The 23,371-nt window shown below is 42.1% G+C and overlaps 1 protein-coding gene across 5 annotated transcripts in view; it reads left to right on the top strand.

Moving 5' to 3' along the window:
• Positions 1 to 21,175: 21,175 nt before the first annotated feature.
• The window catches only part of sdk2a (sidekick cell adhesion molecule 2a), an 81,399-nt gene continuing 79,203 nt past the window's right edge, over positions 21,176 to 23,371 (top strand). For all 5 annotated transcript variants that reach the window (XM_056402520.1, XM_056402523.1, XM_056402521.1 and 2 more), the window contains exon 1: positions 21,176 to 21,646. In XM_056402520.1, the coding sequence (XP_056258495.1) occupies positions 21,487 to 21,646 (160 nt within the window). In that variant the 5' untranslated portion in view covers positions 21,176 to 21,486. The remainder of the gene's footprint in view (positions 21,647 to 23,371) is intronic.

Below are 23,371 nucleotides of genomic sequence, written 5' to 3'. Positions count from 1 at the left end.
AAGCCATGCAATTCATGAGAAGAAAACACAGACAGGGAGCGAGGTGAGAGAAATGCACATAGCCACAAAGAGATAAGAAAGAGGAAAGAAGATGAAAGACAGCAGTGGTAGGGGAAAAAAATCCTCACAAGATCTTAAATTTTGTTCTTCCTACTACACATTTTTGATGTAGATCCTCAGTCATTTGGGGCCTCGCCCTGACTTTCTATTACTGTTACCATGGCGTGTGCTCACATTCTGCTGGCTTTAAATGAACACATCTTTCAAGACAAGCCCCCAGAGATGAGGTATTTCAAGATATGGTGTCAATGATTTGTACAAGACCACGCTGTACAGGAAAAAAAGACATCTCTGTGTATATAGGACAAATACAGTATAAGATACATACAGAACACACAACAGATTCCTCTCTGAGGCAGAATATTACAGCTTTTCTGCAGCTACCTAATATTTATTGATCTTAATGCAACATTCGTGAACAATAGTTTAATTCACATCAGAATTCCTCCTGGGCTTCTGATATTAAATTAAGACTTCACACTTTCAACCGTCTACTCTCTGGATATTTCAAGCAAATAAGCTGAAAAAAATAGATATAATGAAACTGCACCCTATCAATCAAGGTGAGTGAGGAATATACAAATTGTTTTGGACTCACAGGACTTACTGCAGATATGATAAATATAGACACACAAACTTTCAGGAGGATAAGGTCAGTTCAAGGAGTAAACTAGGCCACACTTGCACATCCACTGGGTTTGAGAGGGATATGAATTTGAGTTGGACTGAATGCACTGCGGAGTCCAGGGGGACAGGGAGGAGGAGAAAACAGGAGCAGAGATGAGTACAGTTGGGGACAGAGTGCAGCCCATCATACTCTGTGTTGTTAAATTGTTCTCATAAGACCTTATTCCAAGCTACTTTTGATGCTGGGACATGGCTCGTTCAATCAGTAAAATTTCCATAAACTGGCAATTTTGTGGAGGATAATAAAAAGGTCTGATTCAGTGGAAGGAAATAGCACCTTATGTCCCCGGGCGCCCTTCTCTCACAAAGAGATAGCAGATTGTACACTGTATGCAACCAAATTATATTTTTTGTTTACATCCGAATGCAAAACAATCTTGCAGACATAAGTGCTCTGAAGTGCTGCTTGTATTCCTGGATGACACTCAAGTTTAATCTTCCAGATGTGAAAAATGCAGCACTTTGTGTGGGTTGATGTCAGGGAATCCTGGGCTGAAGAATGCGGAAGAAGTACTTGTCCTTTTTGTAATCCAAACATCCAGATACACAAGAAATCCATCCGCAAGAAATGAGGTGCAGCATGGGGCTGGTGAGGTGGTGACATGAGTCTTAAGTAGGGTAAAGTCTCTGCCATCACATGGGTGCGACCCAGGAGAAGGAAAGCCTGTTTGTTCAGAGAGCTTTTGTTCAGCCGCGATAAGCCTGGACTTAATGTAAGGGCCATTGTTCTGAAAATAGAAAACACACACCAGCCCATCTCCATATGAAGATTTTTAAATCATTTATGACTTAATTCAAAGCGTAATATATTCTATCATTGCATATAAAACTGAGGCAATATGTGATTACACATTATTTGTCCACACGCTGTAAAGATTTCATGAACTTTGAACTTACAAATCCAAGTGTATGCATGCGCGCATGCTGCAGCTCTGCAGACGGCTCTTGTTCACTTGCTCTGCTGTCAAAAGTCTCTGTGCTTCTCATCTCCATCCTCCTCATCAAACAGCAGCCCATAGCCTGGCTCCGCGGTCACTGTGGAACAAGCAGTCAGATTCTCTTCAATACGAACCTGTCAATCAATCTGATGTAAAGCAGAGATATCCGCATTTCCCCGACCATGTTTTTATGTGCAGGTTATGTTGTGGGTCAAACTAACTCTCAGGGGTTTCATGCTGCCAGTTCCTTGTTGTTTGTGAGTTGAATTTTACTATATTTGAAGGTCCAGGAAACATTGATTTTGTTCATACAACGTGAGCATATAGTATGAATATGGAGGAGTTGCACAAAGTACTGATTGCATATATCTTCTGTATATGACAGAGCAGTAGCCTGGTCCAGGAACATGAAGAGTTAAATCACTTAATTAAATGACTTCATGGTAGTTCATCATACACCTGTACAAGTCTAATGCAATCCAAAGAGCAAAGTCCTGTAATAAATCATATCTTTGCGAATGACTTTCATGATGACTTTTGTGGTTTCAGTTAGTGTTGCTGTTGTATTGGATTGCTGTAGGTGATTGTTGATGAATAGTCATGTCAGTGAAAACATGGTGTCCAGCTGCAATATGACCCCGGACCTCTAGGGTGCGCAATAATTCCAACTGTCTTTTCAATCACGATATACAAGCGTCACTAGACCAGACTGGGCAAAAAATAGTTCCTCCATTCAAAAACCCAGCATGCGCCAACACATGACATAACATCATGGTTTTATAAGAAGAAAGGAAAGGTTATCAAATAAACATAAAAAAGGAAAAAAACAGATTTCTTATCTGCCATATGGGACACTGGGGTTTGATTCTTGTCAACCGCATCAACATTTTTTTTAATTTACATCACAGAAACCTGTACCTCCCTACCATCCTGCACCCCCCACCCCCTGTTAAATTACCATGTGGCTCCAATCTGTCCCTCTTCAACTTAATTAATCGACCATCATTCCAAACTGTGCTCATCGTTTTTCACTGACCTGTCTATGCTCAACCAAACCTCCTTTGCTTCTGCTACTGTAATTGCATGTGTTGTCCACTGCAGTCTTATTTCATTGTTACATTAATTCAGTTAAATGTCTTGTTTTACACATTCTGCATGATTGGCTTGATGTGTAAATTACATGTTTCTGTGCTGTAAGCTTTAATGTATGGTTGTTAATGCTGCTCAGCATTGTCTTGAACATATTGCCAGTATAAGATACAGTACATTATATTTTGGTGTTTGTATCCTATTTATTCAGTCATCTTTTATCTCTATATACTTTATATTGAAAGGGATGTCTATCAGTATGTATTGTCAGCGATAATACATCAATAAATATATAAACACTTTTACTACCTGTTGAACAGGTAGTAAAAGGGTTGGCTGTGGCTCAGGAGGTAGAGCGGGTCTTTGCGTTCATCATTAACTTAACATCACATGGTAAATTTCACTTTCCTCACACACACACAATAGTGGGTCACGCCCTGGATCTGTCAGCCCCGCTGCTCGCCATCCACTCAGACGCACTGCCCTCTCTTTCTTTCCTCAGACCACGACGCCATTCCTTTTCACTTGGAAAAATGTTCTCAATTAACACAAACACTGTCCAGACTGTCACTTTCAGAAAACTGACAGACGTCTTTTTTGCGTCTCAAACGGTTCTGGTCAGGGCTTTTTATCACCTCTGAACCCGAGTTCTCCATCTCCACAGTGGCAGCTCAATTTCACGACTCTCTCGCCTCTTCCCTAAATGCACTCACTACACTCAGGGCATGGGCAGTTTTTTCGTCTCTCACAGTGCTCCATGTGCACATCTAAACTCTTTGCACATCCCTCTTTACACTTGTTGCTCAAACCCGTTCATACTAACCCTACTACTGCCCAAGCCCCTACAGCTAAGTGTCTTAGTACACTGAAACTTGCCCTTGAAGTATTACTGGCATTCTGTCTCTGACAGTTTCTCAGTCCTGTCCTATAATTATGAAGCATACAGCTCTGTGTAAGATGGGAAAGTGTTTACAGTTCATGATAAACACATCTTTTTTCTTTAACTGTGGTATTCCAAATGCTTGAGACTTCTCTTCCTTTCACTGCAATGAAAGTTTCTCCCATTTCTTTTTGTTTTTTCAAGAACAACTCTCTGCAGCCTTACACTGCTGCTGTTTTGTCACCAGATCAGCCTGTACAGACTGAACAAGCAATACATTCCAATAGATGCCAAGCAGATGAGAAAAAACTCACAACAGCCACACCATCAGACTAAGACCAGCTTTGTACTTAATGCAAATGAGACAAAAAAAAAAAAAAACCTATAGGCTTGGCAATGTGATAGAGATTATTAAAATCAGGTTTGGTGAAACTTTACCACTAACTTAACAGGTCAACTCAAGACTTTACTTACATGACTTACATTCACAGGCCTAGTTTTGACTCTTGTAAGTTAGAGGGAGATTATTGTTTCTAGTCACAGGCATTATGAGACTCGTGTTATTGTCAGCATGTCTTGGGATCAAAGAGCTCCTCACCACTGAAATGCACTTATACTATCACTGAAATGCACTTGGAAGTGAACAATACAAATAGCTGGATGTATTCCACAGCATGCTTGGCAGGAATGTTAGAGGTCAATAAGGATTAAATAGCTCAAATGAAAAATCTTCTCATTTTAGTTACAGTGCAGCCGAAATTGGCATTAATCTCGTCTTTGATTAAACATCCAGGACACAGATGCATTAAAATCCTGCAGCATATGTCAAGACTCTGGAGCAAATAAAACTAATTCTGTGTGGCTAAATTAAATTTACCTGGTGTAGCTATGGGTTCTCAGATGAATGCATCTGTTGGGGTTTGCTCACACGTCTGTCACACTTTCACTAGACATGCTGTTCTGCATCCATCATAGCCTCTAAAACAGATTAAAAAAAACATTAGGGTAACATAGTAACTCAAATAAATGCACAAGTCACCTGTTAACGGTTGTATTTTTTGAATAACAGACTTACGTTGTGCCACTGATGTTCCAGTTTGTTGGGTGGTAAAAAGTGAGGTACAGTTCTGTGCCAGGATGAGGCAGAGAGTACAGAAGGTGTAGCTGCAGTCTCCTGAACACAAGCCAGAGCACACGTCCACACACATCTGGCAGCAGATGTCACAGCAGCGGTCAGAGCAATATCTCCAGTCGCTGCACACACACGAGCAGCCACCAGCCGGCCCACATTCTTCCTTACTTTGTAGGCAGGAGTTGCAAAGCTTGCAAGACTGTAAGCCCATGGGTCTGCCTGTTAAAAACACACAGACACCAGGAGATGAGATATTGGAAGAAATCACTGTCTGGAAAAATGGTCTTCTTTTCAAGTCCAGGACTGGAATTGAGGATGTATATACAAAAGGAATTCGGAGGAGAAAAAGATGCTGATAATTGGCTGTCAGCCTGTCCTGAAAATTGTACAAGTTTCTTGCTATTTTCTGTTAAGTCCAAAGTTCCTACTGTGTGCAGTATTTGCCAATGTTCTCCGTGAGCAGTTTGACCAACTTTTAGATATAAAGCATGGTGTCATACTTTGCCCCCTGAGGCCTTACTCCAGCCTGCTCCATCATCCCCTACGTTCATGAGACAAACCCTCAAGTCAGCCTGAGTGCCAATTCGGTGAAGTAATCTGCCCTTCAAAAGAAGCATGACAACCCCAAACGTCACTCTCAACAAGGTTTTCCTCTGTTAACAAAAACCCAAAATGCTCATAACACCAAGGAAGCGTTTTTTTCCTCTTCTGACCATGAAATTAAAGAGAGAAGCTCTTTCTCAGGCTTAACTGTCATGGGACCTTCAAGATAGAGATGGTGGTGAGCAAGGATAGAGAGCAATGTGAAACCACAGATTTAATTACAACAGCACTCACCATCGCAGTTTCTGAGAAAATAAAGATAGTGTTTTGGTTTAACAGTTTCCTGGTTTTTATCTTGTGTTAAGGAGAAAACAGTGTGTGGATTTATTGTAAAACTGAAATAATTCTTATTTAAAGGGAAAGTCAACCTCAAATAAAAGCAAATATGAGAGAGCACTGCACACTGAAGGTTTGTGACAAAAACAGAGCTCTGTCAGGGAACGTAAGACAGATACCTGCGTGGCCCATTGACAACACCTGATCATCATTACAACAATCATTCCAAAGCCAATCACGTCGCACGCAAGCTAAACCGACTCATTTGTGCCCACAGTCATGTGATGTATACAGACCAGTGTGCTTACACAAATACCTAGAAGCAACAATTAGAGATGCGTAAGTGCGTGCAGTCATGAGGGAAAACAAGTGGTTTGCCCAGTACATTTCAGACTGAAGTAATTTAGGTTATTGGAGTACGAATATCCAGGGTAATTGTGTTCAGTAATTACACTTAGTCTGATACAGCAGCCCTGCAGGAAGGTTGTGAATCAACTTTATGTTCATTTTGGAGGCTTTAGTGTTTGTTGCGCAGTCGAACTGTATTGCATTATACAGGGAGGCGTGTCTTTATTGTTCACCCCATTTATATCAATTTCGGATCTACTATGGAAGAGTCGATGAGCGGATGTGTGCAGCTGTTATCAAAATCTGGAGTTTGTGTCAACTAGGCCACTCCTAAAATAAGCGGGTATTAAATAGAAATTATGGGGATGAAAATTTTTTGCCAGGCTTGTGAATGAAACATGACTCCTTAGTTTTTATTTATTATCATCTTGCACCGCATAATAAAACTTATTTACAGCAGAAAAATGATAACAGTTGATTGATCAAAGTTAAAATGACTCTCTTTCTCTCCTCCTGCTTGTGGCAGATGCAACATTTAATTTTATTAAGTCTTCAACTGTCTTTGAAAAATGATCACCTCTTTTCAAAACCCAATGATCCAGTGATTAAAAATTCTCCCCAGGAAACAGATTGCCTTTATATTTTTACTTACATATTGTATTCTCATAGGAGCTATACTCATCACGGTTAATCAAGGACAGAGAACAGGCTACATCTGTTCACATGGCAGCTCTCCTAGTGTTTTATTATTTCCCTTCCTTCTCCTCTCTGTCATTCTGTCTCTTTCTCTCTTTCACCCCCTTTTTCTTTCTTTCTCTCTCACACACACACACACACACACACACACACACACACACACACACACACACACACACACACACACATATTCCTTCTTGCTCCCTATAACACAAATGTCAGCAGGCTGAGTGTGACAGGTGAACGACAGTGAAGCAGATTTGACCTTGACGGCTTTGAGAGTGAAGTGACAGTAATAAAAGGCTGTAGTGAGCTATTGTTGGCCCTGGGGCATCCATTAATGAATGACATGAAGCAGCCGTGAGATCCGTGGACAGGCAGGGGGAGGTAGGATGATGGAGGACAGGTGGCAGCGGCCCGCACGCGGCCCTCACCTGTGATGAGCGCCGCCAACACCTCGTGCAGGGGTGCACACTTAAACACACACTTGATGACACGCACTCGGTGGCAGGTTGCATACAGACGCTAATGTGCACACAAGCAATGCAAGGAGGTGTCAAAACACGCAACCACCTACAAACCCTCAGCGTTTGAGGACATTCTGTCAAAAGGGTGTGTTTACTGTAGAATAAATCGCCAGCTATTCATTACATTATTCATGTGCTAAGTACAGCCCTCTGCACCTGAGGGCGACTTACATTCCTTCCACCTCCCACTCTTTCTGACTTCCATACCTGGATCATGCACTGATACAAACCCCAGTGACAATTCAGCCTAATCCTCATCTCCCCCTGCTGCAGTGCATCCTGTTAGTCAATTGTTGTGAGTGTGGAAATGAGGCTATTTCAGGGATTTGAGCATCTTATATTCAAAGCACTGAAAGTACAGCACAGTCTCGGGTTCTTGCAGTCTAGTAGAATTTGTTGGTCTTTTCAACTGATATCAGGATAATTATAGATAATGAATTGATAAAGGCGATAAGTGTCAGACGCTAATGGAATGCAGTACTTAACCTCCATAATCCCTCTGTGCCCTTCACTTAGTGTCAGGAAAATTAGATTATTGCTGCTGATACCTTCTTTGCTCGCAGACATCATCTCATACATATACACACTTCTGCAGACATGCACACACACACACACACACACACACACACACACACACACATACACACACACACACACACACACACACATAAACCCACTGTGCCTATATAATGGACTCATGCAAACTTAGCAATGCATTGGGATGCATAGGCACACTGCATATAAAGATAAGTGAGAAGGGGACTAGTTTAAATAGGAGTGTGAAGGTTTGATAACATTTTATTTTTTCATGTATTAGAGTTTCCTGTGGAGCTTTTGACTGCTAGTATTGCTATGGAGCAATGTTTTTACAAGTGGGTCCCTGTTTGATTTGTAGTGTGCATGCACATGTGCATGGAGGCGATGCGATTTACATCCTACTGGGCTGTTTCACATTACTGTGGGAATTCACAGTTGGTGGTGGTAATGCAAAAAAAAAAAAGATACATAGCAATGCGCTAACAAAGGCAGTGAAGCAGAAGACTGCTAGCTGGCAAACATGGATGTAGATATGTTTTGAAAGCATTTTTCGAGGAAGCAAATGTATTCAACATGTATGTTAGACCTCATGGATGACCACAATGTCATATGCGACGAAATACTGAATGTAAAGGTAACTTTTGTTTGCATGCAAGACAACTCCATAGGGCACCTTTAATGATTTCAACCGAGGAATACAAAGTGTCTTTCGAAAGCAGATGTCATGCTTACTTTAAGTACTGGAATTTCCCTTTGATCCCTTAATGACACTGGCAGTGCTGATCTTTAAATGATTTAGCAACCAAAGAGATATCTTCTTTCAGACAGACCATCAGCTGAAGAGAGGAGTAGATGTGACTTGGATCAGGATTTACTTTAGAGCTCACTTGGAGGAACCGTGACCTTCATCGTGGTGATAGAGGCGTGGATGGTCTTGTACTGGTTGTGTATGCCCAGAAAGTGATCATCTGACAGCTACAAGGTGATGAGATGGTGATGGTCAGATCAGAATCTGAAATTTGTGAGACGAATAGCAATATGGTAACATCTAAAGTCAGCTGATATATGAAAGGTACATGTGTGAAATGTGCTATGCTCCATCCTCTTAAAACTTATATGTTTGAAGGAATAAAAAGTACCACATGTTGGATGGCTGTGATTAAAGTTCCATCATTTCAGTACTAGGCCTAGCAGTTCTTGGCATGATGTCCACAATGTTCTTCCACAACCTGCCTTGGGAGGATGGCTGAAGATAAGCAATGAGTAACAGATTAAACAGTAAAAACACTGAGAGATTTACTGAGCCTGTCAAAGAAGATATGGCAGCGCTGGGTGATGTATGACGGCGGGGAGGGCAAACTGCGAAACAGGCGACTCCAGCATTTCATTGGGATTGGCAAGACACTTATATTTTACCTTGGCCATCCCCCAAGGGCTCTGCTCCAGCACCCCACATCTCTACATCACTTCTATCAACTGGGTGGGAAGCAAGATCTAATTGGCAGTTAGCATGTCACATTCAGCAGTGACAAAGTGGGGAAAAGAGGGGAAGGGAGGAAAAAGATGTTAGTGGACAGGAAGCTTGTATTAGAGAAATTGTGTGAATTCATTCAAACTATTGTGGTCAAACTAACTTTCTTCTGACTTTTCCTTATGTGCTACCAGTTAAATTTTTTGGATTTGTTTTTTTTGGGTGAAATTTATGAACAGCTATTGGATGGATTATCATGAAATTTGGTACAGACATTCATGCGGCCCTTGGAACGAATTGTATCCTGAGCTTTTGATCCCTTTCCACTACCACCATCGTAAGGTCAAAATTTCACTTCTTTAAAATATTTTCAACAAGTCCCCCACACACATCAAAGTGTTTTCTGATTTGACGTCCATCTCAGCTGGACGAGGCACGACTTGGTTTGGGTTAAGGAAAGAGTGTGGTTTGGGATAAAATAAGCTTGGAAAAAAAATCTTGGGTTAAAATTACTACTTCAGGCATGTCTTTGTGACGGTTACAATAATCACTACTTGGGTAACGTGAGGGAATGATCATGGTCATGCTAAAAAAGAAACCAATGTTGACTGCTGATAGGAAATAAACAGCTTTCTCTGCTGCTGCAAAGTCCCATGGCCGCCGGACGGCTTTGTCACTCTGTCACTTTTTGGGCAAGCAGGAGAGTACACTCTTATTAGCATCAACACAATAAAATAAAATAAGTAAAATAAAATAAACACCATTCACTCTGGCACAAATGAAGACCCTATCTGATATTTTTTAACCGCTGAGCGGCAGAATCAGACCAGGTGAAGGTTTTAGTGCCTTGTTTACGGGAACCTTGTGAGAATAGTTGTTGGCAAAGGTATGGGAGCGCTCTCACTTACTTCCCCACCCAGACATCCAGCCTGTCCAGAGATTTGAATGAGCAGCCATTTCAGAGGCCTGCTTCTTTAACTTTTTATGCTACAGCCACTCAAGGACAGACTAGCCATCTGGAGTGTGGGAGACCTTTGGGACAGCGGTGACTCCAGCAGCACTGATATGAAAAACAAAAGAAATAAACGGCCCATTCTGTTTGGCTATATCCTGATTTAGACTGGCTCACTGGGTCCACAGAGATGTCTGTGCGCAGAGGTCATCAATTTATACTATCTCAGGAGTCACATCTTTCCTCACTGTCAGCTTTAGAACACTGCTACCCACATACACCAAGGTAATGCACACATACAACTGAAGGGCTGGTGCTCAGATATTTATTGAATTTAAAATATTATACTGCATGTTAATTACCAGTTCCATTTTAAAGAAGTTCGCATACATGTGTCCAGCTGATAACATAATTTTGAGGCTGTCGAAGAGGGAGTTTAAGACAGTGATGTATGTCTTTAACTTTAAGTATACAGTATGTTAATGTGTCATTTATCAGCTCAGCTCAGGAAACAACTTCACCCGCTGTTTGCCAGCTGGAAACTGACTACACCCCCCCACCCCACCCCACCCCCCCACCCGTGAAGTATCAGGTGTGAGATGCGATGGAGAGGTGCCATGACAGGCCTTTCATAATGACTGATGTCATCTGCCGCACTTTCATTTACTGTTCAAAGTGATGGACAAATGCCCAGAGTGTGCCAAGGGACCGTGTCGTCAAGATGTCTTTTTGAATGAGTGTTTCTGGCACTTGACAAGCTAGCGGGGTGGTTCTGTCTCTTTTCTTGCCCATGGTTTGACAAGGCGATCGATTATGATTGGTTCCTCAGCAAGTAGTCGAGCTGCAAGATTGACTTGGTAATGTGTGTTGACATGGAGATCAACTGGGCCTAGTGAAGCAGCTGGTATTAATGAAGCACAAAATAACAACAGTTTGTTAGTTAGTGGCCTCGGGTAAATAACCCCCCCCCCCCTTCATTAACCACAACACCCACTCGAGGCTGTGCTTGTGTGGTAACAAACTAGTCTTCTGTACCAAACTAGCTCTGACTCGTGTTGTTATGGCAATTAAATGATGTCATGCTCAGTCAAGCCTCAACTTTTGCTTTGTTCGCTCCTCTCAACATTTCACTGAGGAGCTGAATCTTTAGAACATGACCTTGCGTTCTCCTTTTAGTGAGTTACTGAAACTGTTGGCTTTTACCTTGTCTGTACTATGATACTCGAGCTTTTTACCCATAGCGTAAAATAATGCAGGTGGATTCTTTCTTCATTCTTCCTGAACCTACCTTTAGAAACTGCAAAAGCCTCTTATAAAAAATCAAACCAAAAAAAAGAAAATGTGTATCTGTATTGTTTTCTACTTAGGGCGCACCAAATAAATGGACAGACAGATATGCTGCTGCTAACTTAAACATTGTTGAATCTCCACTGTCTGTGTTTGTGTGGATTATGCGCTCTACTGGAGCTTGCTTGGCATCCAGTGCTTTCTCTAGCCCATTCATCAAAAGGACCAGTGCTCTTGTGAGTGAGAAGATTTATACACCATGGAAGAGAGGTGGAGAATTAGTCCAGATTTATGAGCACAGACTGCAATGGCAAGACACTGGCAGCTGCTGCTTGACATTTGAACAGAGAATGTGAAAGAAAATTGGAGACGGGGGAAACAGGAAATTGGAACAACAGTGAGGTGGAGAAGGACTGAGGAGTGAATGAGACATTTGCTGGTCCTGGGTAAAAAAAAAGACAGGCATGTGATTGGGAAAGCTAATTCCTAAAGAAAAAAAAAAAGGGGCTACATCAGACTTAAATCAAATACCTCATTAACTTGATTACCATGTTTTTGGGTTTTTTTTTCTGCTGCTCAACTGGAGGCACAAGTGAATGAAAAAGAAATTTGAGGCAATACATTTGACATTTTATAAAATGACTTGTAATGATCTGTAAAGCGAGTGAGTTAGTAGCCTAATGCAGATCTCAGTAAGAATCGAAGAAAACACTGCAGCAGCTTTGACAAAAGCTTTCAGATCATTATTCTGGTCTGTATTATTGACTACAACTGACTTTTGACCCACAAGACAGATGTCCAGAACAGAATTTATGAATTTTCTTTTCCTTTTCTTCATTGTGAGGTGGAGATCAAAAGCAGTCAACCACCCTTGACCTGAAAGAACCTAAAGATATAAACTAATAAAGGACCAAAAAAGCAGCTCAGCATCCTTCCCACTTCCCACTCTCCACTGTCACATTGTGGTTTATAATGTGGTCCCATTCCCTCAGCAGCTCAGAGGCTCCAGCCTGTAGGTTGATGCCCAGGGACTGCTGACACACTACACATCAGCGTTCAGTTCTCACCCTTGCAGCAGCTGAGGTAGTTATGATAGGTGGAACATCAGGTCAGACTTTGGATACACAACGGAGCAAAGAAGCAATGTTGTGCACAAAGCAAAAGAAAGCCCAGTAAACCTTGCGAGGGGTTTATTTGAGAGGAAAAAAATAGCTATTTTCAAGCAATTCAGCATTCCTTGGTTTTTCTTATACCCAAATAAAGTAAACATAGTTTTAATCAAGACAAGCCATTCTCTATGTGCATCACTACAAAACAAAATAAGTATGTGAGCTAGCAAGCTTATGCTAGCTCACATACTTATTTTGTTTTGTATCAGCTTAGAGCTACAAAATATGGATTTTTGTCATAAAACTCTTGTGTTTTGTGCATTTACATGATAAGAGGAAATGGCTGACAGCCATTTGCACCAGATTAGGAAAGAGGATGCTGAACGAACAGGGCTGCTCAGTGGGTCAACTTTTTTCTTTTTTTTTTTTGTACATACAACCTCTAAAAAAAAGTCAGTCATTTTGCCTCGTAGGAGGAAACAGCAGAGAGAACATGAATGCCCTGGATGGTCTGTAGCACAGTGGGAGACTGCCCTTCTCACCTGGGTTTGGGAGGCATGCTGGAATGACTGGAATATCAGACAGAGGTGATGAAAAGCACAGAGAGGGCTTCTTGGCTTTGGTGTGTATGCAGTCACATCAACTCGGGGTAAATCATCATGAGGTGACACAGAGAACCACAGAGGACAGTGGGCGCCTGGCCTCAAGGCATACATCCGCATCCAAACCGATTCCAAATCTGACTCACATCATCGGTGTTCAGCTTTCATTAGTCCGCCGGTGGCCCACACTCTACCTACTGACTTCATCATGATTCCCCCACATCCTGTTAGCCATCTCCGAGCGCCAACACATAGGCAGCTGCTCTCAGTCGGGGTCACTCCCTGCCACAACCAGTCATGACTGTCTTGGCTGGATGGAAAGAGCTCCAGGAGCAGCTATAGCTGGCGTTAGTCCACTGTTCTTCACCATCTGAGAGATGATGCAGACAAGGTGGGATGTTGGGCCTGATGGGCTGGGAGACAGTAGAGTGTCTTCATCATCACAGATGCTCTCTCTTTAGCTGGAAGGTCAGAAGGAGGGGAGTAAACAGCAGTGTTTTTGGGCATATATAATATGTGTTGAAAATGTTCCCGGGGTAGATTGTCGTGATGCGATAGAGGACAGCGTTTGGTCACAAGGCACACAGATTCTCTTCTGACCTACTGAATTTAGGCCAAATCTCTCCCACTGAGATTACATAAGTATATTTTTTTTCCACCTGAAAACTTTTATCTGAGACGACAAGAGGTTCCCCGAGTGCTCCCAACGTTTTTTTCCTTATGCACTACATTCATATTTGGATTTATGATATGACAGGAATTTCTTTTCCCACCCTAAAGATCAAGGACCGAAAAAATGTTCAAGGGTTTGGGAGCTCAGTCACGCTGGAGTCTCATGAGGCAGCTGGTATAGAACCAGGAACAACAGAGTTAAGTCAGTAAAGACCTGTGAGCGCAGGACTGCAGGTCAGGATCAGAATTTATCCAGCAAACGTGATCTGTAGAATACATGAAATCTACACATCACCCTGGTTTTTCTATTACTCTTCACCGTTTTGTGTGTTGATATTCTTGCATGAATTAACTACACTTAATTCCAGCTCATCGTTACTTTATCTTAGCATAATTAAGACATCATAATGACATCAGCTTAGGCACACCAGTCTCTCTTAAAGATGAAGTTCTAATGAAGTTCTTATCGTGGGTTGTTGTGTACTGTGTGTGTATATAATATTGGAAAGGGAAACATCAGTCATGATGAAGATAAAGCTGTTTCTGATGTGTTTGACTGTGATCTCTTGACAGTGGCATAAACCCCAAGCTGAAGCATACAGGCTTTGCGCTGGGGAATAGATAAGAGCTCGATTGTAAACTACTGAGACTGCTGAAGCCTGCAGGCATTATTCCTGGAGGTTTGGAGGCTGGCTGTATAGACTGATGGAGGCTGTTGCATCAACAGGAGATAATAGCTGACTCCCTTCTCTTACTGCCCGAGGGGGAAAATATATGTGAACCTGAAATGCGATCACTCTATTCAGTCCAAGACTGTCGTCAAAAAGACAACCACAGACCTGCTCAGTGGTTAATGTTTAATGGACTTAAAGGACATGATTGCCCGTTGGCACTGTATCAAATTTATGGAGCAGCCATATTCAATGCCACGATAAAAGGTTTGGCTCCATGCTCCTGATGACAAAAATGACCTCTATCATAAGTGTATGTCTGCTGAAGTTACTGCAGCTGTCCAATTCCAAACGTGATGCCTTGACGTCACAAGGACACTAATTATGGTTTTGACATAATCACTTCACAAGAGCTCTCTGTGATTAGCTCGAGTGGCTCTTCTAATGAAAATGTTGTCTTGCTTTGTTAACCTTGTGTGGCTTTAACACTCAGGTGTTAAACAGTGGAGGACGTGGGCTGCATACTGAAAATAAGAAATTGCATCAAGAATATAAGCCCTTAGTCTGAACAGCTCCATCAAATCTCATCAGCGTTGACGCTGTCATAACTGGGTTATGGTTGAATGTACTTTACAGTGTACTTTATTGCTGCTTTATGAAAATCAATATGTAATTTTATGGCATATCGTACAAATAGTGTCAATAAACTGTTAACAGGTCATCTAATCTCCTGTGGCCAATCCCATTAAAAAAAGAGGGAAGGAGCAGTTTTTCAAGCCTCATTTACAGGACACGATCATGTTGCTAATGTTCTAATCTCTCTCTATGGGGAATCATTTCCTAATGACAGTTAACAAAAATGCTCCTGCAAAGACATCTGCAAGAATCATTGATGTCATTACTCAATATAACCAATTGATTGCATGTCAAAGTCATCCGCTGCATTATCTTTTTGTTGTGATTTGTGATTTGAATGTCAGATACTGTGAGTGTACGATCTTCACACAAAGCAGTACGCTCCAACTTGCCATGTTTGGAAAGGATAAGTCACTTCTCATTTTACAGTCATCTCGTTTATGCTGTGCTTGTGTTGACAATAAGAAAGGGGAGGGTGCAGAGCATTTGGAATGAATCCTAATTTTTGTATACACCTTGTCTTATGCTTTGTAGACAGCGCAAACAATGCCCAACCCACATGGGAGCACTCCAGCACTCTACCACATTCATTTACATTACAGTACAGCCCAAACTCCTGAAAACGACATAAATCACTCTTGTCTCTGCTGGGCTACTCGGGCAATTCAATTGGATTAAGTTTAGCCAGATAATACAGTATAATGGCATCGGTGCAGTGCAATAATTCAAAACCATTGATCTGATTACAAGCATTCTGCCCCACAATTCACTGTGTTGAAATGTTTGCATAGCGAGCAGACAATAGTTTCATCTTTGTGGGATTTGTCACAGCTGGGTCAAAAATGCTGTATATTTTTATTTTTTTTGTGTTTCTTAATTCAGCTCCATGGTAGCTGTGCACGGTTTTGGAAATCATTGGAGTCCAAAATCTTCACACTTGTGTTAAACTCAAGCGGCTATTATCCCACTTGCCTCCTTCATTGTGTTACGGACAAACAGCAAAGCTCTAATGAACACCCAGAAACAAGGCATCAAATCCACAGAGACCCTTCACATACAGTCTGACACCGCTTTCCTTTTGGATCCCACTGTAATGTCATTAAAACCAAGTTATGGATTCTTCTCTGTTTAGATGTTGGGTTGAACTGGTTTGCTGCAACAGTGACGCATACACACGGGAGACTTATGGCAGTGTGACGGCTACAGGGGAAGAATTTCACAAGCTAAAAACCAGTGTGAAATTGTGAGAGACCTCTGGCTTCTATATCTCTGTTCATCCCACCTAATCTTTAGTGTGCCCAGGGTATTTTATAATGCCATGATATACCATGGCAGGGTTTATGGGCTCAAGGATTTAGCAGTGTGATGCGATCAGCCAAAAGGCAGAGTTGAGAGCAAGTAGGGAAAATTATTTTGCTCTGCATGTAAATAGCTGCTTTAATTACCTTCCAGCGGCTGAATACGAAGATGACAAAGATGACCTTTATCAGCCGGTGATCTAAAATTATCAGGGATATGCTCTCTAATGCTTTTCCCTTTCACATTTTTAGCTTGCTTTTGTTTGCAGCCAGCCAAACTGTCTTGTGATTAATGAACTGCTTTCTGTATGCAAGGAATAATCATTGATTGCTGTGTTTCACTTTAGTTAGAAAGAAACCTCATATAATTCTGCAGCACAATGGTAAACAACGATTTTTTTCACTATCTATGTAGTGCTGTAAACTCATTTTTTCCACTCTCTCATCAGCTCAAAAGGTAATGAAAATGCTGTTCTTTCTATGCTACAGCTCTCACTATCAGCGGCTCAGATGGACCTGGCTAAGTGAGAGGGAGAACAAAAAAAAAAAAACCTTCTATAAGCAGTGCTTTCTTTTGCAAGCTGTTCATTCTAAACAGAGGAAGTAGGAACAATAAATGGCCGAATCAGTGTGGTGAAGGTCACAGTGAGTGACACAGGAAGGAGGAATAGCTACAAACATAAAACAGGGCACAACAATTTCTAAACAAATGTCAAGTTGTCAGGTAGCTCGGTGGATTCACGAGAAGAATTGTTCTGTCTGATAAAGACTTGAGCCCCCAGGAGTGGCAGTTTATACAGCATAACGTGAAGTCACAAATGCATCTGTTTGACTCTGCGGCGGGCCATCGAAAAATGCAACGCCCGCGCACGTGTATACATGTGCTCATTTCGGTCAGGGCATGGTGGACAGAAATTGCCACGGGCGAGGCACAGAATCAATCCCAATAATGTTGCATCTCTCAGGTGGAGCAGTTTCTCTTGACAACTTGAATGAAATGCACGCTTCACATCTCCAGTTTAAGACATTCAATTTGCAGCCGCTTCTTGGGGCAGAATTCTGCAGTGGAAGATCAATGCAAAATGACTGGAAAATTGCTAATGTTATTTACATCAAAGTGAGACTGGAGGAGACCTATTATGCCAGTGATTCAAGGCAATATTCCTAAGTGAGTTGTCCCTTGGGTAATAACGCTAAAATATTTTGATATTATGAATATTCCAAGAACTACCGAGTATTGTTTTTTTTAACAACACATAAACTTAGATAACCTAACTGCAGGTATTTGATATCCTGCAGGTGTTATAGTTAATACGCTGTTGATTAGAGTAATTTATTTTGAAATGTATTTTTTGTTATGGTGAAATCCTAAAAGAATTTCAGTTGCCAAGTCCACAGGATGTACAAATTGTGTTTTGTCGAGGGGAGAAACCAGATCTGAGAGAGTGACATATGATGCTATCCTCTGATGTCTTTTGCTCAGATGCAGTTATGCATCTCGCAGCAGCAGCAGCTTGTTTGTATTTTTCATGTTTCAATTTGCAGCCGGAGTTTACCAGTGTCTCAAGGAAAGAGCTGTGAGATGATCTGTTACTGGGGAGAAATCAGATTTTTCTCTGTGAGGCACTATAGATGAAGTGTCAAGGCTGATGCAGCAGCTTTGTGTAGTGTATGTACTGTATGTGTGTGTGTGTGTGCGCGCGCGTGTGTGCATGCGTGCGTGCATGTGTCTGTCACATCTTTTTTTTCCACATCTTTTTCTTTCTTTTCTTAGGAACGCACATCCACATTGGAAAATCAACAATAGCAAAATGTGTGTCAAATTGCAGCAGCGTGTACCGAGGGCCACAGAGAATGAAGAACAAAGCTGAAGCGAATGGCTGGACTATTTTTCTTTTTTTTCTGTTTAAAACAAGATGGAGCATGGCAACTTTACTGTTCTTTACCCACAGATGTGGCAGGAGGAGACTTGTATTTCATGGCCACATGAAATACAACGCCCGCATGCATAAGTGAGGCAGCACAGAGCCAATCTTAAATAAAGCTCATTTCAATCAAGCCATTTCAGATCAGGCGAACTGATGGAAAGAGAACAGCTTCTGAAAGGCCACGGTGCACTCCTCCATCTCCCAGACCGGCATGAGTATTTGTTTAGTTGTGATGCTTTTATAGGAGTACATTATCATTACAGTCCCATTGATAGTGAACTACAATGACCTGCCAAGCGACTGCCAGTGACCCTGAGAACATACTGGAACAAAAATACAGATAGTTACATGTGAATGAAGTCTCTAAGAAGAATTACTCTGCATATGTTATATTGGTGTCATTTATATTATTGCTGTACTGCAAAGAGCATCTGTCTTAACAAGTCCTGTTATTGCAGATCCAGCTTTCAGGACTATCAAGGAAATGACACTTGATTGCAGCAAATTCTTGAATCGAGCTGTCGTCTTTTGTGCTTGTTACAAGAAAATAAGACAATATAAAATGTTTGGAGAGAGGGTTTTGTGCTCGTTCAAGGTTTCAAAATGAAATTGAAATTTTGTATTTTAAAAAAAATATGCAACTTTACTGTATGTTTTTCAGTAAAAATCAATGTCAAAAAAATAATTTGGTCTGTCAATGTCAAATCACTTAGCCCATCAAGGACTCCAAGGTACCTTTTAGTTGTCATTTAATTTTCTTGTCATACAGCAGCGGAAGCACTTTGCCTTTACCTCAGCTAACCTGTTTTTAACATTCTGTGTTACAATGTAAAACTGTGTCTCCCTTGGCAAATAAAAGTAGCTATTCTCTGTAAGTCTATGTATAAATGTCAGCTACACAATACCTTATTGTTTGACACCAAGCCTGTGGTGCACCCCCACCCGCCACCACCTCCACCACCACCACCACCAGTGTGGCTTGTAGCATCAGGCAGCCTCGGCTTCCTCTGCTGCAGAACAGTTATAGAGACGGAGACAGAGCACCTGCCCTTGTGCCGGAGCACCGTTCCCAGCAGCTTGCTAATGTCAACCTGCCTGATACGCACAGCGGGGTGGGTGCTCCAAGACAGCAGCAATTTTCCACTGCATGCGAATGAGACAGGAGAGCAATCTGCTGGCCTAAGAGCCTCATAATCAGCACATCATTATCAGGAGGGGGTTGGTGCATGGGGTGGCAGTGGGGCGATGGGAGAGGAAATAAAGGGAGGGAGCAGTGGATGAGACCAAATGAGCCCCCGGCAGCAGTGAGACGTAAGACATAGGGAGAGGGGACGGTGGTATCTGCGGAGAAGAGGACAGGGGAACAGATTCACTATGGGACTGTACAAAGAAAAGCATAAAAGGGACTGAGGTGAGGCAACATCCCACAGGCAGAGAGTACCACCTCTGTTTACACTTCAAATAGGCTCTTTGAAAAGCAGCGGCAGACTTTACCTTGCTCATGGTGGCTTGGATGTTCCCTGCTCGTCACTACTGCTGGTCTTCAAAACTCACACACATCTAACAGCACACACATACATACCCATGTATTATTATTATTATTTTTTTTTTTTAAATGGTAGAAATATTGTGACAGCTCTTTGAAGCTTCTGCCTCACCCTCCATGCATTTTTCAGTGAGTGCAAAAGGAGCAAGGACAACAAAGCTTATATCACAGCCCATATGTAGCCGCCTCTGTTCAGAGAAGTGCAAGCCATTTCTGTTTGTGCTTACACTTGCCTTTTATGCTTTGTCTGGTGATAGAGGAAACACTCTGGTGCACTCGCAGACGGCAACGCTCTGCCATTCTACTTGATCTCAGACTAATTCCTGGACCACATTAAATTGTTCAGGTGTAAGCTATTTCCTATGCTATTCGTCTGTGTAATGGTGTGGCTGCTTGGGCTTTGAACCACACCACAGAATCAGGGTTTACTGAAGCCAGTGCAGAATAAATAGATCCACAGATCACAGCTCATACCACTTACTTTTAGTCTGTGACCCAGTTAATACTTTATTCTCAGCAGCAAAAAAAAAAGAAAAAAAGAGAAAAACCAGAAACAGCCATCTGGAAAGAATTAGTTGTCATCAGGTAGTTTTGAAATCCAGGCTTTTGGTTTTAATGTGTCAGCAATCAATCATAGCTGTCCGGATAGATATGTCCTACAACTTTCTGCCGCGTGGTGGCAATAGCGTACAGAGCACTTGGCCTGGCATTGCCTTCTTCAGGTTGTGCGCACTGCTTTACTCTATCTGATGGTCAATTCATAAAAAAAAAAAAAAAAAAAAAAAAAAAAAAAAAAGATTGCCCGAATGTATAGTGAGCGACCACCCATACTGGCAAATGTGGAGCACAATAGAGATCGTTTCTGTAAGCAGAAGGAACCTTTTCAACCTAGATTGAGTCTGTTTACACTTGCAAACAACACACACACACACACACCTGGGTGCCGCTGTGTAACCTCACTGCTGGCCACTGGGTAATGGAATGGAGCAGGTGGCTTTGCAGAAGTGGCTTGCTCAGGGACACATTTTCTAAGGAGAGGTATCTGTGTAGGAAACACAGATACAATTTTTTTTCTCTCTTTAGTCAGAAGACATTTCGGCTCAGGCAGAAGCTGTCATCCAGACGTCACATGAACTTGGGGGCTGTATGCAGTCACCACCTCGTCACGTTTTCTTTCATGTTATTTTACTCATCTCTCTCTGTGATACATTCTGAGGTTACTCGGAGCAGGAGGGAGATGATGTCAATATTCTGTCTCGCACACTTGACAGCCGAGCAAATTCAATTGGACTGACTCCGCCTTGCTCATGCGGGACTTGTCCACAGGCTTTTCATACCACCGCGTGCCCGTCTGCATGCTTGGCGCTCTCTGACGGACTGAGCTTTCTCCAAACTCTACCCCCACCCCACCCCCTCCTAACCCCCACTCCCCCCCCCTTCCAGTCAGTCACTCACCCTCATCACCAGTGAGGAGCAGTCTGACGCACAGGACCAACAAGCAGCCAGGACTCTTCCCGGGAGTGTGTGTGCCACCGAGCAACATGTTCCCAGCGTGGAGACGGGGAAGGCGCACCGGAGGCTCGACGGTGGCGCCGCGGACCATGGTTACTACAGCAGGACGGAGTGGACAGGTCGGACAGGTGTGGGTCTCCTGTTGGATTCTGCTGTCGGCGACTTGGATCCTCAGCGCTCAGGCTCAAGGTAAGATGCGCAACTCTGATTTGTTTTTTTTTTTTGTTGTTTGTTTTTTTTTAATTCACACAGTGTAGCTACAGTTGTTGTTGGAGGCGACCAGAGGAGCGCACAAGAAAGTCTGCGATAGGGATGCATTGAAGTGAATAATGTGGCAAACAAAAACCTCTCCTGATCATAATGCACAAACTTAGACCAGTTATAGTGCAATGCCTGACACACGCTAAATAAGATTCAGTACTGTCACATTCGTCTCCTCAAACAGCGTCTGCAAACTGTTGTTTTCGCCTCCACCACATTCCCACTGTAACCACAAGGCTACTTGCAAGCTGTAAATGCTCAAGGAGCACAGCCTGTGTCTGCAAAACTCGACACTAATATTCAGTGACAAATGTTGGCTGGTTTGAACAACCCTATTTGTGAGCAATTAAAAATGCATCACCCATAGGATAATGATTATAATGTAATGTATCATTCTGAAGAGTTCTGTGTTTGTGACTTTAAATCTTGTAGACATTTTCATATTATTAAAATCATTTGTTTTATAGTTTGTGATGACATTTAAAAAAAAAAAAAAGGCTTGGGATTGCTTTACTAAGGGGCCACATGCTCTGTGAAAATGTTTTTTAATCTTCAGTGAAAGCTGTAGAAAGACCAGTGGCCCCTGCTGAACAACCTCAGAATATATTGTTTCATTCATTGCCTGTATATTGAGCCGCCCCTCTTGCCTATAGGCCACCTTAATAGCCTAGCAGAGGCAGTCATTAACTCCTATGAATATGACTATGGGGCAGTGAAGCAGGGCCATTATTGGAAGGCTGTATTACATTTGCCTAATGTCCAGTGCTACTCTTGCACTCTTACTTACAGGCTGTGTGAAAGTGATGTGCAAGATGCAGGGTGAATAAATCAAAACACGTAGTTTTCATTTATGTCCAGCACGGTCAGAGATGAGTGGATAAAGGCATGAACGTGACCTACACTAATCGTACAATTACTGTGAAATGGGTATCTGTCAGTGACTGACCTGTACCTCTTGACCAGTGGGATGGTAATGAGATATACAGTGGATGCTAGATAGGGACAGGATGCCAGAGAGAGCAAAACCCTTCCTGCCTTCCATATTTCATAGTTGGAAAAGCATAACTGCCAGATGTCACAAGAACTGAAGGTAAGTTGATAAAGGACCAAATATATTGGATGGGCTTACTGGGCTATGAATTTCATCAGTAGACTCGATGTATATTCACATTATATGGTGTTTAACCTTATGCTTCAGAATTCAACTGCAAGGTCATGGTTTTTATTACAGAGGGGCCATGCAGAACCACAAAAGAAAGATGCATGTTTGTCATACAAATCCTTTTGGCATTGACTTCAGTAGGTCCCAAGGGAGAAAAAAAGTTGCATATTAGAAGTTGATTCATATGAGAAGTGGCTCCTTTATGCAGAACCCATCTTATAATCACAATGCTCAGTGCACTAAAGTGCTAAAAGCAGCATAATCCCTTTGCTTGTTTGTCTTTGAACAGGTCGCATTGCTCTAAAGTGCTCCCAACCTTATCTGAAAAGAGTCTCAGGCGTCTCTTATTATGCAGGGCACAGTTCCTCTAGCTGTTATTACCATCCTTTTCTCCAGCTAACATGCCTGGAGTCTGTGAGGATCTGTTTAGCGCTTCTAGGCTACTTCACAGGGCTTTACCTTTCCTCCCCAAACAGACCTCTTTCTCATCC

Source organism: Seriola aureovittata, chromosome 17 (genome assembly GCF_021018895.1).
Source record: "Seriola aureovittata isolate HTS-2021-v1 ecotype China chromosome 17, ASM2101889v1, whole genome shotgun sequence".
Taxonomy (NCBI): Eukaryota; Metazoa; Chordata; class Actinopteri; order Carangiformes; family Carangidae; genus Seriola; species Seriola aureovittata.
Note: the sequence above shows the minus strand (reverse complement) of the source record. Positions and strands in the feature narration are given on the sequence as shown.